Source organism: Pongo abelii, chromosome 7, assembly GCF_028885655.2.
Source record: "Pongo abelii isolate AG06213 chromosome 7, NHGRI_mPonAbe1-v2.0_pri, whole genome shotgun sequence".
Taxonomy (NCBI): domain Eukaryota; kingdom Metazoa; phylum Chordata; class Mammalia; order Primates; family Hominidae; genus Pongo; species Pongo abelii.
In genome coordinates this window covers 159,700,438-159,713,684 of record NC_071992.2, presented here as the reverse complement: position 1 = coordinate 159,713,684, position 13,247 = coordinate 159,700,438, and the positions used below count along the sequence as shown (strand labels likewise).

The 13,247-nt window shown below is 61.9% G+C and overlaps 1 protein-coding gene across 2 annotated transcripts; it reads right to left on the bottom strand.

Annotated features, from left to right (window-relative positions):
* Positions 1–2,671: 2,671 nt before the first annotated feature.
* GPIHBP1 (glycosylphosphatidylinositol anchored high density lipoprotein binding protein 1) lies at positions 2,672–6,618 on the bottom strand. Of its 2 annotated transcripts, XM_063726471.1 has the most exons (5): positions 6,517–6,618; positions 5,946–6,074; positions 4,792–4,905; positions 4,580–4,659; positions 2,672–2,912 (listed from the first exon to the last, which is right to left on the bottom strand). In XM_063726471.1, the coding sequence occupies exons 1-5, from the start codon at positions 6,566–6,568 to the stop codon at positions 2,910–2,912; spliced, it is 378 nt and encodes a 125-aa protein (XP_063582541.1). In that variant the 5' UTR covers positions 6,569–6,618; the 3' UTR covers positions 2,672–2,909. The 2 variants fall into 2 exon arrangements, with proteins under 2 accessions (XP_063582541.1, XP_024107036.1); XM_024251268.3 differs by having other exon boundaries at positions 2,672–4,659.
* Between the last annotated feature and the right edge of the window lie 6,629 nt (positions 6,619–13,247).

The window sequence follows — 13,247 nt, the reverse complement described above, 5'->3', positions numbered from 1 at the left end:
AGGCAGAGTCCTGCTCTCACGGTCTCTCCTGCACTTCCTCAGCTCTGCCACACCCAGGTCTCCTCCGCCCACGTATCTGAGTCCACCTGTCCCTGAATGGCTGGCAGGCAGAGGTTAGGGGCCCGGTCCCGGGGGTGTCAGACGCCCCTTGTGTCCTTGTGTGTCCTTATGTGGGAGTGGCCAGAGCTCATGGTGGAGGGAGGCGTGGTTAGGGTTTGTCCGATCAGTTGAGTCAGGAGGGAGGTGTGGTTAGGGTTTGTCCCATGAGTGAGTCAGGCACTGCACCCTGGTCTTGGTCAGTTTTGATGGCGGGGAGAGCTGGGTGTGGGCAGACCTAAGGGGTGCGGGAGAGACAGAGTGAGAACAAGCCTCTGCCCGGCTTCTCGTGATGAGCACAGGCGAAGGGGCCTGAATTCTTCTGGGGCAGGAAGAGACCACTGTGGGACTGATTTCTGGACTGTGGCCACCAGGGGCCCGGCAAGGCCTCCTTCCTGGGACTGTGGCCCCCTTGAGCCAGGGAGCCGGGCTTTATCTTCCCCAGGACCGTGGCTTCCAGAGCACAGCCAGTCTCAGGGCAGGTGTCCAGGGAGGGGCTGATGTGGGCTCAGGAAAGGTCTTTGACATACCCAGGTTCAAATCCTCAAGCCTGTGAATGTGCCTTCTATGACAAAAGGGACTTTGCAGCCGTGAGGAAGCGGAGGGTCTGAGATGGGAGATGGCTGCGGATTCTCCAGGCGAGTCCTAACTGTGGTCACAGGATCCCTGTAAGAAGGAGGCCGAGGGAGAGCTGACTTGGGAAGCTGGTGAGGGAGCAGTGGTTGGAGCAGCTTTGAAGGTGGAGGAAGGGCCATGAGCCAAGGAGAGCAGGTGGCCTTTTGAAGCTGAGAGGGCAGGGGTGGATTCTCTCCCGAGAAAACGCAGCCCAGCCAGAGCCCTGACTTGAACTTCTGACCTCCAGAACCGCGGCGTGAACTTGTGTTAAGTCACTAGGTTCGTGGTGATTTGTTATGGCAGCCCTGGGAAATTGGGCCAGGGCCACGCCCCCTCCCTGCCCAGCCCCCTAGCCCCCAGTCTCCCTGCTGCTGGGCTGGATGAGAAAGGGAGGTCCCTCTATGTTCACTCTTGAGACTGACAGCATGCGTTGGGCTCTGAGACAGGGCCCAGAATGTCTTGGCTGTGACCATCCGCCTGTTGGCACTACTGACCCGCCTGGCTCAGACTCGACTTGGCCTGGGAATCTGGCTGGCTCTTGGCTGGCATCCAGCTCCTCTCCAGCTCAGGTGTCCTGGAGCCTGGGACACCCCTGAGAAGCCGGGTGCAGTTGGCAGGAAGCCCAGGGACTGGATCCTGGATCTGCACCTCCCAGCTGTGTGACCTTGAGCTCGAGCCTCAGGGGGCTGTGACAGGGCCCACCGTAGACAGCTAAGCACGATACCCTCTCCTCCTGCTCAGAGCCTGAGTGGGTGCCAGGAGACAGCCCTCTGTGGGCTGCTGGGGGTGGTGTTGGGGGTGGTGTGGGGTGGCGTTAGGGTGGTGTTGGGGGTGGTGTTGGGTGGTGTTGGGGGTGGTGTGGGGGTGGTGTTGGGGTGGTGTGGAGGGTGGTGTTGGGGGTGGTGCTGAGGATGGTGTTAGGGGTGGTGTTGGGTGGTGTGGGGGGTGGTGTTGGGGGTGGTATTGGGTGGTGTTGGGGGTGGTGTGGGGTGGTGTTGGGGGTGGTGTTGGGGGTGGTGTGGGGGTGGTGTTGGGGGTGGTGTGGGGTGGTGTTGGGGGTGGTGTGGGGTGGTGTTGGGGGTGGTGTGGGGGTGGTGTTGGGTGGTGTTGGGGGTGGTGTTGGGGGTGGTATGGGGGTGTTGTGGGAGGTGGTGGGGTGGTGTGGGGGTGGTGTGGGGGTGGTGTTGGGGATGGTGTTGGGGTGGTGTTGGGGGTGGTGTTGGGGGGGGTGTGGGGTGGTGTGGGGGTGGGTACTGGCTGATGGGCTTTTCTATTCTGTATTGGCCCCTCACCGGCTTCTATAGCTGCGGAGACACAGCTCCCGTGCCTTTGGGCAGGTCAGGTGAGAGCCCCAGGGGAGTCTGACTGGGCTTTCTGCTTCCTCAGGGGCAAGGATGAGGGACCCAGCTGCTGGCAGGGCCCAGGACCCTGGGAGAAGAGACAGGACCCCAAGGCCGGGGCAGGCCCTACAGCCAGTGGCTTCAGACTGCACACCAGGAGGTTGTGTGGGCCGGGAGGGTTGGGGGGTCTGTCCACTCAGAGCTGTGCAGGGCCTTAAGGTATCAGTTTGAAAGAAGCATTTGGCAAACTCAGGTTACGTCACCCAGTGTTTCTAAGTCGGGTGTGGTTAATGAGGTTTCTTTGGATCATGAGGGTCTGGGGCTGGCTCAGGTGGGGCATGTACTATGTTCACACACACAGATGGCAAGTGAAGAGTGGGGTCACGAGAAGTGTCCTGATGGCCACAGCTCCCATTTACCGAGCACTTGCCCTCTGCCAGGCACGGGGCTGTAAGCCCTGACACGTGGCACTCCAGCACTCTGAGGATCCTCACTGTAGCCCACAAGGAGGGCTCTGCTGGGACTCCCACTGGACAGGACCAAGTGGGAAGTGAAGGGGTTCCCAGGGTCATGGAGCTGGGGAGGGCTGGGCCTTAGATTCGAAGCAGGCAGCCTGACCCCTGCACTGTGCTCCAGTGGGGCTGTAGGCGTGAGTGTTCGTGTGCACACGTGTGCATGTGTGAGTGTGAAAATGCAAGTAACAGACACCCCAAATAACTAGCTTCAACACAGCAGAAATTTATTTCCCTCCCAGGTAAGGGGACCCCGAGGTAGGCAGTGCCTTCTGTCGGCAGCAAGCTGGGCCCCTCTCGCCAGGCTGCCCTGCCGTGCTCAGTGCTGCCTCATGGTGCAAAGTCATCACTTCAGCCAGCAAGAAGGAGGAAGGAGAAGGAGAAAGACGTGACCCCACCATCTAGGGCATTTGCCTTCCGACCCCCCAACTAGGCATTGTGTGTTTTATTAATGAAGGAAAAGAAGAGAATAGTTAGCGGAGGCCTCCCACTGCCCACCAGGATGAACTTGGCAGGCAGGACAGGACTCTGGGCTTCCCGGTTAATGGAGTGTTGAACTGGTGGGGATCTAGGGGTTCTTTAAGTGTCACTCTGTACTTCTCAGAAGGGGAAACTGATACCCAAGTCAGTGGCTGAGCTGTGGCCCAGGCTGGGCCTCTGTGTGCTGTCCCAGAGCTCTGTCCTGGCACCAGCTACTGGTGAAGGCAGAGCTTGGAATAGTCACAGCCCTGCCAGAAGACACCCTGGGGACCCCCCCGTAATGGGCCGCCCACCTTTCTGGCTCTGCTAACCAGTCTTGCTTCCTCTGCAGGAAGCTGCAGGCCCATTTTGCCCCCTCCCTGGCACAGGGTAGCCTGTCTGACACCCCCAGACCCATCCATGACACCCACCAGGCTGAGGGCTTGGGGGCTGGATTCTAGAGGGCAGGCCAGGATGAGGCTGGAAAAATTCCATCTCATCTACTCCTCTCCTTTCATCAACTCCACCCCTCCACTGCTCTAGCCTGCTTTAGCCTCTGCTAGAGCAGAGACAGGTATTCCCAGCCTCAGGCGCTGTCCTAAGCCCAGCAGGTACTGACCCTTGCTGGTCACCTCAAGGTGACAGGCACCCACCCAGCATCCAGCCCTTCCCCATCCAAGGCTGCAAGGTCACTTTCCAAGCCAGGGTCTCCCATAGCGGTGCTCACGCCATAGCCAGACAGGCCACGTTGGCCCCATCCTCTTCATACTTGGTGCCTGTCCCCCCAGCCCCGCCCCGTCCCTCTGCGTGTGGCCTCACCCCGACCCGCCTCCCTGTGCCCTCTCATCCTCAGCCCACCTCCCCCACTGTCCCGCCTCCCCCAGGCCCGTTTTTCCTAGGGGCGATGACAGCCTCCCTCCAAAGCCCCTTCCCTCCAGATAGCCGAGAGGCCGAACTGGGGAAGGGCAGGGCGGGCCCGTGTGACCACTGCAGATAGAGGAATTCTCATGGCAGAAGTTAAAGGCGAGGATTGGGTGCGGGGGCCCCAGGTGTGTGGTGGGTGTCATCTCTGCCTGGCTGTGCTGATGGGGATCCCCAGCCCCCATGAGGGCTGCAGGTCCTGGGGTGTGGCGGCCGAGGTCTGGACCCGGCGCCCACGTGCTGCAGTCCTGCTGCTCACAGGTGGTGGGGAGAGGAAACAAGGACAAAGCCGGGAACTGAGGAAGCAACTGGGCTGGGGGGCCTGTGCTGGCTGGATCACCCAAGACACTCCAAATTCATTCTCCAAAGCTGGTGCAGGGGCAGGAGGGGAAGGTACCAGACAGAGTGCTGGCAGGGCCAGGGGTGAGTCAGGTGGGGGTGGGGAGGGGCCGTGGGTCAGGGTCTCCCGGCCCCCATTGCTCCAAGGCCGGCGAGGAGGTTGAGCAGGAGGGCTGTGCCCACAGTTTCGGAGCTGCCCCGGGGGCCGCCTGCCCCCTTGCCTGTCGGGTCCTGGACTTGGGAGCTCTGCCAGGGTGGGACATTGCACAGGCTGGACTGGCAGCAGGTCATGGTCACCTGGGTCCCCTCGACCGTCTTGGTGATGGGCTGGCAGCTGTCTGCACACCACGTGGAGTGGGTGGTCAGGAGGCCTGACTCTGGGGAGGGGAGTGGGGAACAGGTGCTGAGGATGGGCGGGGTCTCCGAGGTGGCTCTGCAGGGCTCTGTTCAGGGCCCCTGGCTTTCCCGCCACCCGGGGGTGCATGTGCTGCGGCCCCACGTCCACTTACCGGTGTTCCCGTGGGCAATGAGGGTTGTGCAGGTCTGGCCATGTGAGCAGTTCTGCGTCAGGTTGCAGCGCTCGTCCCTGGGCAGGGACTGGCAGGTGTAGCACCGCAGCAGCACTGTGGACAAGGTTGGCTCAGGCCGAGGCCGGGCCCCCCAGGGTCTCCTCCCACATCCCTGTCCACCTTCCCGTTCTCAGCTGTGCTCCCAAAGCCTAGCCTGGTGAGCCTCCAGCACCCACTGCTCAGACAGGCGGGCGACCCCTGACTTGGCCCTGTAAGCCGTGCTGTGTGTGTGAGCCTGTGTGTTTAGGGGGCAAGGGATTGCGGGCCAGGCAGGGTGAACTTCTCATCATCGCTCACCTCCTGCCGTGGGCACGGAAACCTGGAGGTGAGTCTGACTCAGTCCTGCCTCCGGGAGCACAGGGCCTGGCAGAGGAGGGCCTCACAGGGGGCACCTCGTGGGTGTGTGCAGCGGGGCTCGTGCTGAGGGCAGGCTTGGAGGTCCTGGGAGGGGGGTGGGCTGTGTGTGGTGGGGCACGCTGGGGGCCCTGGCTAGGGAGGGGCTGTGTGTGGTGGGGCACGCTGCGGTCCCTGGCTAGGGAGGGGCCGGCCCGCGGGTTGGATACGGCGATTTGCTCTGCTTTTCTTGGGATGGGAGAGAGCAGAGGGTGGCCCACGTGTAGGGGTGTGTCAGGTGGGTAGTGATGGTGGGCTCTTCTTAGCCCTACTGTGCTCTGCTCTAAGCGGTTCACTGGCTCCCCAGCCCGCAGCAGCCAATCCAGCCCTCCTCTGTACAGGACCGGCCCAGCCTGCTGCTCTCTCTGCCCCACAAAACTGAACCCTACCCTGGGGCCTCTGTGCTTGCTGTCTCCACCCTGGGCCCCCACTGAGCCCTTCTCTGCCTGGTGAACTCCTATTTAACCTCTACATCCTGGCACCACTGACCCTCCCAGCTGGTGGCTTCTTCCCCTGTTCCCTACTCTGGAAGGCAACTGAGTGTCATGGTGAGCAGCAGTGAGGGGTGTACTGAGTGTCCCCCACTCTGCTGGAGGCAAGCTCACGGCAGGACTGTGGCCTGCTGGCTTCCATCACACAGCCCCGCCCAGAATGCTCTAGGCAGATCAGGCAGCAGGGCTCTGGGGTTGGGGCGGCCATACCTCTGCTCCTGCCACCAGGGAGCCTGTTGGTCTCCTCCTCTTCCACCTCATCCTCATCTTCCTCGTCGTAGTCGTCTGGCCTGTGGTCCTCGTCCTCTTCCTCTTCCTCCTGCTGTGTCTGCCCTCTCCCTGGCCATGCAGGGATGCTTGTAAGCCTCAGCTACCCGGGTATGGAGGACACCTGCTCTGGGCAAGCATCGTGCCCCCAACTCCTTGGCCTTCCCCAGCCACCCTCAGGCCCCAGGTGGCCTACCTGGTATGGCCTCCGGCCCCTGAACACCCTACTCACTGTCCTGCAGCCGGGTGTGCCCTGGCATTGTAGTTAACAACAGCAGCTGCTGTGGGCTGGCCCTTTATGGTAGCCCCTCTCCGCACCCCACATAAACAGGGGCACAGATGTTTGGGGACTTTCGGCGGCCCAGGCCAGCTTCCATCCACGCCGCTCTGGGCTGGGGACTCCAGCCTCATCCCCTCCTTCTTCCTAAGCCCCTGCTGGGGGTCCCTGGAGGTCCCTGTGCTCCAGGACTGCAGTTGCTGCCCCCTCACCGCAGGGTTACCCTTTGCCCCGCACCTGGCCGCCCGCACAGCAAAAGGGCAAGCAGGACAGCCCCGAGCGCCTTCATCTCGCCGGACGCTGCTGTATCACTGACTCTGAGTCCTCCCGCAGGGCTCTGGAGCTGCAATAAGTGGGATGAAGGGCATTGCCATGGGCTTCCTAGTGGCCCCCACCAGCTCCAGCCTTAAACAATGGGCCTCACACTGGTCCCCAGCTCCAGGCGCCAGGCCAGGGACTTTTGTTTCCCTCCAGGACCTCTGGGGCGGGAGGGGAAGGAGAAGTCATTGTGGTTGGCCTTGGAGCGTCCTGTGCACCCGTGCTGCGGCGGTTGGAAGGTGGTGCTGGCCGCAGGAGCTGCTGGCCCTGGCCTGGCTTGCTGCTCAGTGCCTCAGCACTGCAGTGCAGGGCAGAGAGCCTCGCCCTGGAATGGGCCATGCCTGACATCCCCCAACCCCATGTCTGGGTTCCATAGTCACAGGACCTTGGGGTCACAGACCCTCTATTTGCTGATCACTGGCCAAGCATCTTCATCCCAGAGTCAGCATCACACCCAGGCCCCTTTAAGAGCATTTAAATAAAAACACAGTCAATGCCCTCAAGCTAAGGCTGCGTGCTCACCTCCTCCTCACCCACTCTCAGCAGTGCACTTGCTAAGCCCAAGGCCTCCCGGCTGCCCCTCACTATCACCTCGGGTCTTTGCCCCTGCTGTTCCATCTGCAGTGCTTTTCCTGCTGGTGTCCGGTGGAGAGCTTTCCGGAGCTGTTGGGGGCCCGCCCCCTCGGCCTCCTGCTGGGAAAGCCATCAGCTCCCACCTGCCTTCTGGCCTTGTGTGAGAGACGGCTGCTCTGGGAGAGGCTTGGAAAGCCCAGGTCGCTCCCTGAGGCCACCCCCTCCTCCCAAGACCCCACCCAAGCCCTTGGTGGGGGGTGATGCAGAGTGCAGAGTCGAGGCTCTGAGCTGCCCCTCTCCCAAGGGCAGCAGAGGGGTGGGGCAGCGGCAGGGGCTGGACGGGAGTCCGGAGCCAGGGTCAAGCCTGAGCGTCTCTGTGTGCCTTGGTGCTTGGGCCAGGCCCTTCACCTACTGAGGCCTCAGTTTCCCCGACTGTCAATGGGTGGGGTGGGGCATTTTCTGGCCGGCCACCTGTAACAGAGGTTGAATTGGTTCTGGAGTGAGCTGCCTGGGTTTAAGACCCGGTTCCTCCTTCCCCCGGCTCTGGGTCCTGGACTAGCCCTTTGGGTTCCCCAGGCCTCAGCCCCCTCATAGGGTGAGGTGACCATCAAGGGTCAGTACCTGCTGGGCTTAGGACAGCGCCTGAGGCTGGGAATACCTGTCTCTAATGTCTCAGCCACCGAGTCAACCATCCTTCCTTAATTTACCTGAACCTGTCATTCTTTCCACTCTACCGGCACCCACCCAGCATCTAGCCCTTCCCCAGCCAAGGCTGCAAAGTCACTTGCCAAGCCAGGGTCTCCCATAGCGGTGCTCACGCCACAGCCGGACACGCCCCGCCAGCCCCAAACTCTTCATACCTGATGCCTGTCCCCCCTCGCCCCGCCCCGCCCCGCCCCTCCGCGCGTGGCCCCACCCCCACCCGCCTCCCTGCGCCCTCCCACCCTCGGCCCGCCTCCCTCACTGCCCCGCCTCTCTTCGGACCCGCCTCCCCCGCGCCCCGCCTCCCCCTCTGCCCCGCCTCTCTCACGCCCCGCCTCCCCGTCGCCCCGCTTCCCTGGTGCCCCGCCTCCCCCACACCTGTCTACCCCACGCCCCGCCTCCCCCACTGCCCCCACTTCCCGTCGCCCCGCCTCCCCGTCGCCCGGCTTCCCATTCGCCCTCCGCCCCAGCGTCCCACCTCCCCGTCGACCCGCCTCTCCTGTGCCCCGCCTCCCCTGTGCACCGCCTCCCGTCACCTTCACCCCTCCTCCCCCACGCCCTGCCTCCCTGTCGACCCGCTTCCCTGGTGCCCCACTTCTCTGCTGCCCTGCCTCCCCCGCGCCCCGCCCCGGCTACCACTACAGCCCCTTGAATCTAGTGCTGCAGGAGCTGCTCCTAGGAAGGGCGCTACTGGGATTCTCAGGAGGTCTCCACCTGCCGCCGCCCCTCCACAGGGGCCCAGGCCCTTGCACGTTGCCTCCCTCTGGGCCCAGCTCCTCTTCAGCCCAGGTGCAAACTGCCCAGCCCAGGCAAGTGCTTATTGCGAGAATCACCTAGGGACAATCAGAGCCCATTTGATTCGCAGATTGAATTAAATTTAGTGCTCGCCACTGAGAGGCTGCTCCCTCTGTCCCACCCCGGAAAGGCTGGCGGGTCTGGTCCAGCCCCTACAGAAGGTGCCACCTGGGATGGTGCGCAGGTGTGAAAGGGGCCCCGCAATGGCAGACACCTGGTTCCCCAGCACTGCCCACAGCCAGCAGGTGGGCGTGGTGGGCTCTGTATGTGGAGCCCACCCCCTCATCCCACCCAGGCACCACACAGCCTCCCTCAAGCCCCCAGGGCAGGGTCATGACCTCTCAGACACTCCAGGGTGAAGATATGACCCCTAAGACCTTCAGGGCAGGGCTCTGGTGCCCCAGGGGCAGGGCTAAGGTCTGGTGGTCCTGATGGCAGCTGCCATGGGTCATTTTAGAGCCTGCACCTGCGCCCCTGGGCTCGACCGCCTTTCCAGGCCCAGGCTTCCTCCCTGAGCCATGCCCACACCCCAGGGTACCCTTGAAGGGCAGCCCGGCCACCCCCGCTCCCTGCCCACAGACCTCTGTGCCTTGGGGCCTGGACTTGCCTGCTCTGCTGGCTCCTGGGGCTGGCCCTTCTGACACAGCGGTTCTCTGGGCCTCCTCTCACGGTGGGGCCTGCATGACTCACGTGGCTCTGTTTGGCAGCAGCAGCCTTGGGCTCAGAGCTTGGTGCTGGTTGTGGACAGGGGATGCCCAGCCATCCACACTCCATCCTGCCTGGGTAACATGTGGGGGTGGGGCTCGGCAGGCAGGGTCCATGCTGGCATCATGCCCAGGTGGGGCCATGGGCTCTGCTGTCCTGGGGGGCTGTGTGGCCCTGTCCTGGGCCTGTGCGTCCTACTCTGTACGCCCTCCCCCGTGTTGACACCAGCTCAAGTCAGATCCAGACCTGTGCACTGCCATCTCCAGGAGGCAGCCTGCCGTGCGATTGGGTTTGGAATGAGGGAGACGTTGGGAGGAGGGCACCTTGGGGCTGGGTCTGAGGGGTGAGCAGAGTTTTTCTATAAGGAAGGGTGGGCAAATGTTTCTGACTGAGGGGCAAGTGTAGGGTGTCCATACCGGGAGAGTAGGGCCTTTCGGGGCAGATGCGGGCTGTGGGTGTGCTGGCACTTGCGACACTTTCCCTGCTCTGAGCTCTTTCCTGCCGTCTCTGCAGCCAGCCTTCTCTTGTCTCACTGAACCGGAGTCTGGCAGAGGGAGGGGCTTGTTTTTAGAGCAGAGTCCAGACCCTCCTCCCCTGGGGTTACTCTCTGCTTATTTTTATTTATTTATTTCTTTTGTTGAGACAGAGTCTCACTTTGTCGCCCAGGCTGGAGTGCAATGGCACAATCTTGGCTCACTGTAACGTCTGCCTCCCGGGTTCCAGCGATTCTCCTGCTTCAGCCTCCCGAGTAGCTGGGATTACAGGCACGAACCACCACGCCCAGCTAATTTTTGTATTTTTAGTAGAGACAGTGTTTCACCATGTTGGCCAGGCTGGTCTTGAACTCCTGACCTCAGGTGATCCACCCGTCTCGGCCTCCCAAAGTGCTGGCATTACAGGAGTGAGTCACTGTGCCTGGCACTCTCTGATTCTGATGACCCCACAGTGCCAGGTTGAGCAGGCTGCCCGCCATGTGCACTGAGGTACAAGCCCTTTTTCTTTCCTGGGATCCAGCACTCAGAGGTAGCTGTGGGTGGGTGGGCCGGCCAGGGGGAGCAGCTCCCATGGGTCCTGCAGCTCCCAGGCACCCCTAGAACCCACGAGGGAAACACACCCTGGTTCCAGAAGCTCGTTCATTAACTTGTTCACGTGTGGTTCACTCAGGTACCCTCCCTGGCCTCCCAGCTCCCCTCCATGCTGCTCTGCACCCGGAACCCTCTATGCTCCATTTCCTAGTCCTTAGACACCCTCAGCCCCACCACCATAACCCTGGAGAGCCTCCCTTCCCTTGCTCTTCCAAGGGGGTCCCTCTTGTCCCCCCACTTGTGAGGGTGACTAATCTCTGTCTAGCTCCGCTTAGCAGAGCTTCAGATTGTCCTTCAAGCTCCCACCCCCGCTGCCTCCTGCCGCTGTCCATCTTCGATTTCTAGAGGCAGGGCCCAGGCACCATCCTCTCCAGAGACCGTTCTCCACAACGGCACTCCTGTACCCACCCCTAGCTCGGTGCCCTCGGAGGGATTCAAGGCTTGGCTTTAACATCCCCCCATGGCCGTACTGGGTCCCCCTCTTGGAAAAATGCAAGAGCAAGGAATACATTGTTCCTATCATTTATTTTATCCATTTAGAAATCAATCTCCTTCACAGTGAGATTGTTAAAATGTTAAAAAACAATGTAGCAATTTCACAATATTAAAAGAGACTAAAAATAACGATGCAGGGATACTTTGCAGCTGTATGACAGTGAAGAAGCTCTTTACATCCTGATCAGAAAAACAGGAAGCGGAGGAAGCCGAGGACTGAGTGTCCCAGCACGCTGCTTTCTGCAGGAACAGGAGAAGGCAGGATCTGTGCCTGCTGCTGTGTGTTCATATGGAGACTGCCCGCTGGGCTCGCCTTCTGTCAAGGTCCGCGTTTGGCCACTGATCTGCAGGGCCATGTCTTCTGCTCAAGCCGACCCCTGGGCCCTGCCACCCAGCAGAGGCCTGCGAATGAGAGGCCTGGGGCCCTGCAGTCCCTGGAAGGCAGGAAGCTGATGGCTGAGCTCAGGGTGGGATCTGTGTGTGGGTGGGTGAGCGGCAGGCACTCACCCACAGCGGCGGGGAGAGGGTGTGTGGAGGCAGAGCATCTACCAGAGAAGCCAGAGAGGTGCAGCCCAGGGCAGGCAGTAGCCCCTCCCAGGCTACGGCGTGGGCCCCCAGCCTTGGGGGGTGGCACAGGGCCTCCTGGCAGCCTCTGCACATCAGGACCACGTCACTGGGATGTCCCACTCAGACTCCTGGCAGGCATGGAGGCAGAACTTACAGTGTCTTCCACAGTGGCCCCATCGGAGAGGCAGGGGAGAGGATAGGAGGTTAGGTGGGGGAAGCAGGGAGGAGGGGAAGGAGGAGGCCACGGGAGGTGGTCTTAGGTGGGGCCTCCCTCTGCCTGCAGGCGGTGATGGGCAGCTGACCACCCGCACCAAGTGTCGAGGTGGCTCTGGTTACTATGGAGACGCAGGGCCTCCTGGGCCACCGCAATGGCTTCTCACAGTCGGTCCTTTGGATCCAACTGGATCTGGGGTGTGAGGTGGGTGAGGAGAAGCCCCAAGCTCGAGGGCCAGGATGCAGTGAGCCCCAGGGTGGGATACCCTGATGATATCCAGCCACCTGCTGGAAATGGTGCCCAGCCTCAGAGCCTCAGCCTTCCAGGGAGACACAGTGGGTCCCGGGCAGCCACACTGCAGGGAGACACAGTGGGTCCCAGGCAGCCACACTGCAGGGAGACACAGTGGGTCCCAGGCAGCCACACTCCAGGGAGACACAGTCGGTCCTGGGCAGCTGCACACCAGAGCCAGCCTGGGGGCCCAGGATAGGAGTGTGCACATCAGCCCCTTGTACCCCCAGCCTGGGTGAGATGCTGCCGCTGTGCCACAGGACACCCCTCCTGACTGCCCACAGCCCTCATCTGATGCCTGTTCTATTCTGGCTCACAACGACCGGGAGGAAACTGGGGTCTGGCAGTCAAAGCCAGGGCTGCTCCACTTGAGGCTCAAAAGCTCCTGTATACTGCGCTGTCCCACGCGCTTTTAGGATGGGCCCCCGGAGGGGGAAGTAAGGAGCAGAGGTGAGAGCCCAGCAGGGGTGGCAGGGCCACCTGAGCTCCTGTTTGAGAATGGGCTTGGGTGGAGGGTGGATGGAGACCCCTAGCCCTCAGCCTCACCCAGCCCTCCAGGAATGGCAGTGGCCACCAGCAGTCTCCCGTTCCTCCCCACTGTCTGGGGCTCAGCCTGAGCCTCCTCCCCCGACCTGCCCAGCACCCGCTCCTCTTCTCCGGCCTGACTTATGAGGCTCTGTGTTTAGCCCCAGGATGCAGCCTTCATGTCCCAGCCAGAGTCTGTGGCTGCAGAAGCCCGGGCTGTAAGCCACTCTTGAGCTCACACAGCAGTGTGGGGTGGGACCTCACAGGGAGAGGTGCCGGGAGGCAAATCATACAGAGCGGGATGGGGCTTCCGCACCCCAGTGTCCTGGACACACTTCCTGTCAAATCACAGAGCGGGATGGGGCTTCTGCACCCCTGTGTCCTGGACACACTTCCTGTCAAATCACAGAGCGGGATGGGGCTTCCGCAACCCAGTGTCCTGGACACACTTCCTGTCAAATCACAGAGCGGGATGGGGCTTCCGCACCCCTGTGTCCCGGACACACTTCCTGTCAAATCACAGAGCAGGATGGGGCTTCTGCACCCCAGTGTCCTGGACACTTCCTGTCATATCACACAGCAGGATGGGGCTTCCGCACCCCAGTGTCCCGGACACACTTCCTGTCAAATCACAGAGCAGGATGGGGCTTCCGCACCCCTGTGTCCCGGACACACTTCCTGTCGAATCACAGAGCGGG

Bases quoted from the DNA above. Each gene is read 5' to 3' on its own strand.
- GPIHBP1 (XM_024251268.3), bottom strand. From the start codon at position 6,568: ATGAAGGCGCTCGGGGCTGTCCTGCTTGCCCTTTTGCTGTGCGGGCGG. The intron at 6,075-6,516 runs GTGCGGGGCAAA...CTGCATGGCCAG, and splicing joins TTTGCTGTGCGGGCGGCCAG to GGAGAGGGCAGACACAGCAG. The intron at 4,906-5,945 runs GTATGGCCGCCC...CCTTGTCCACAG, and splicing joins CCCTGGTGGCAGGAGCAGAG to TGCTGCTGCGGTGCTACACC.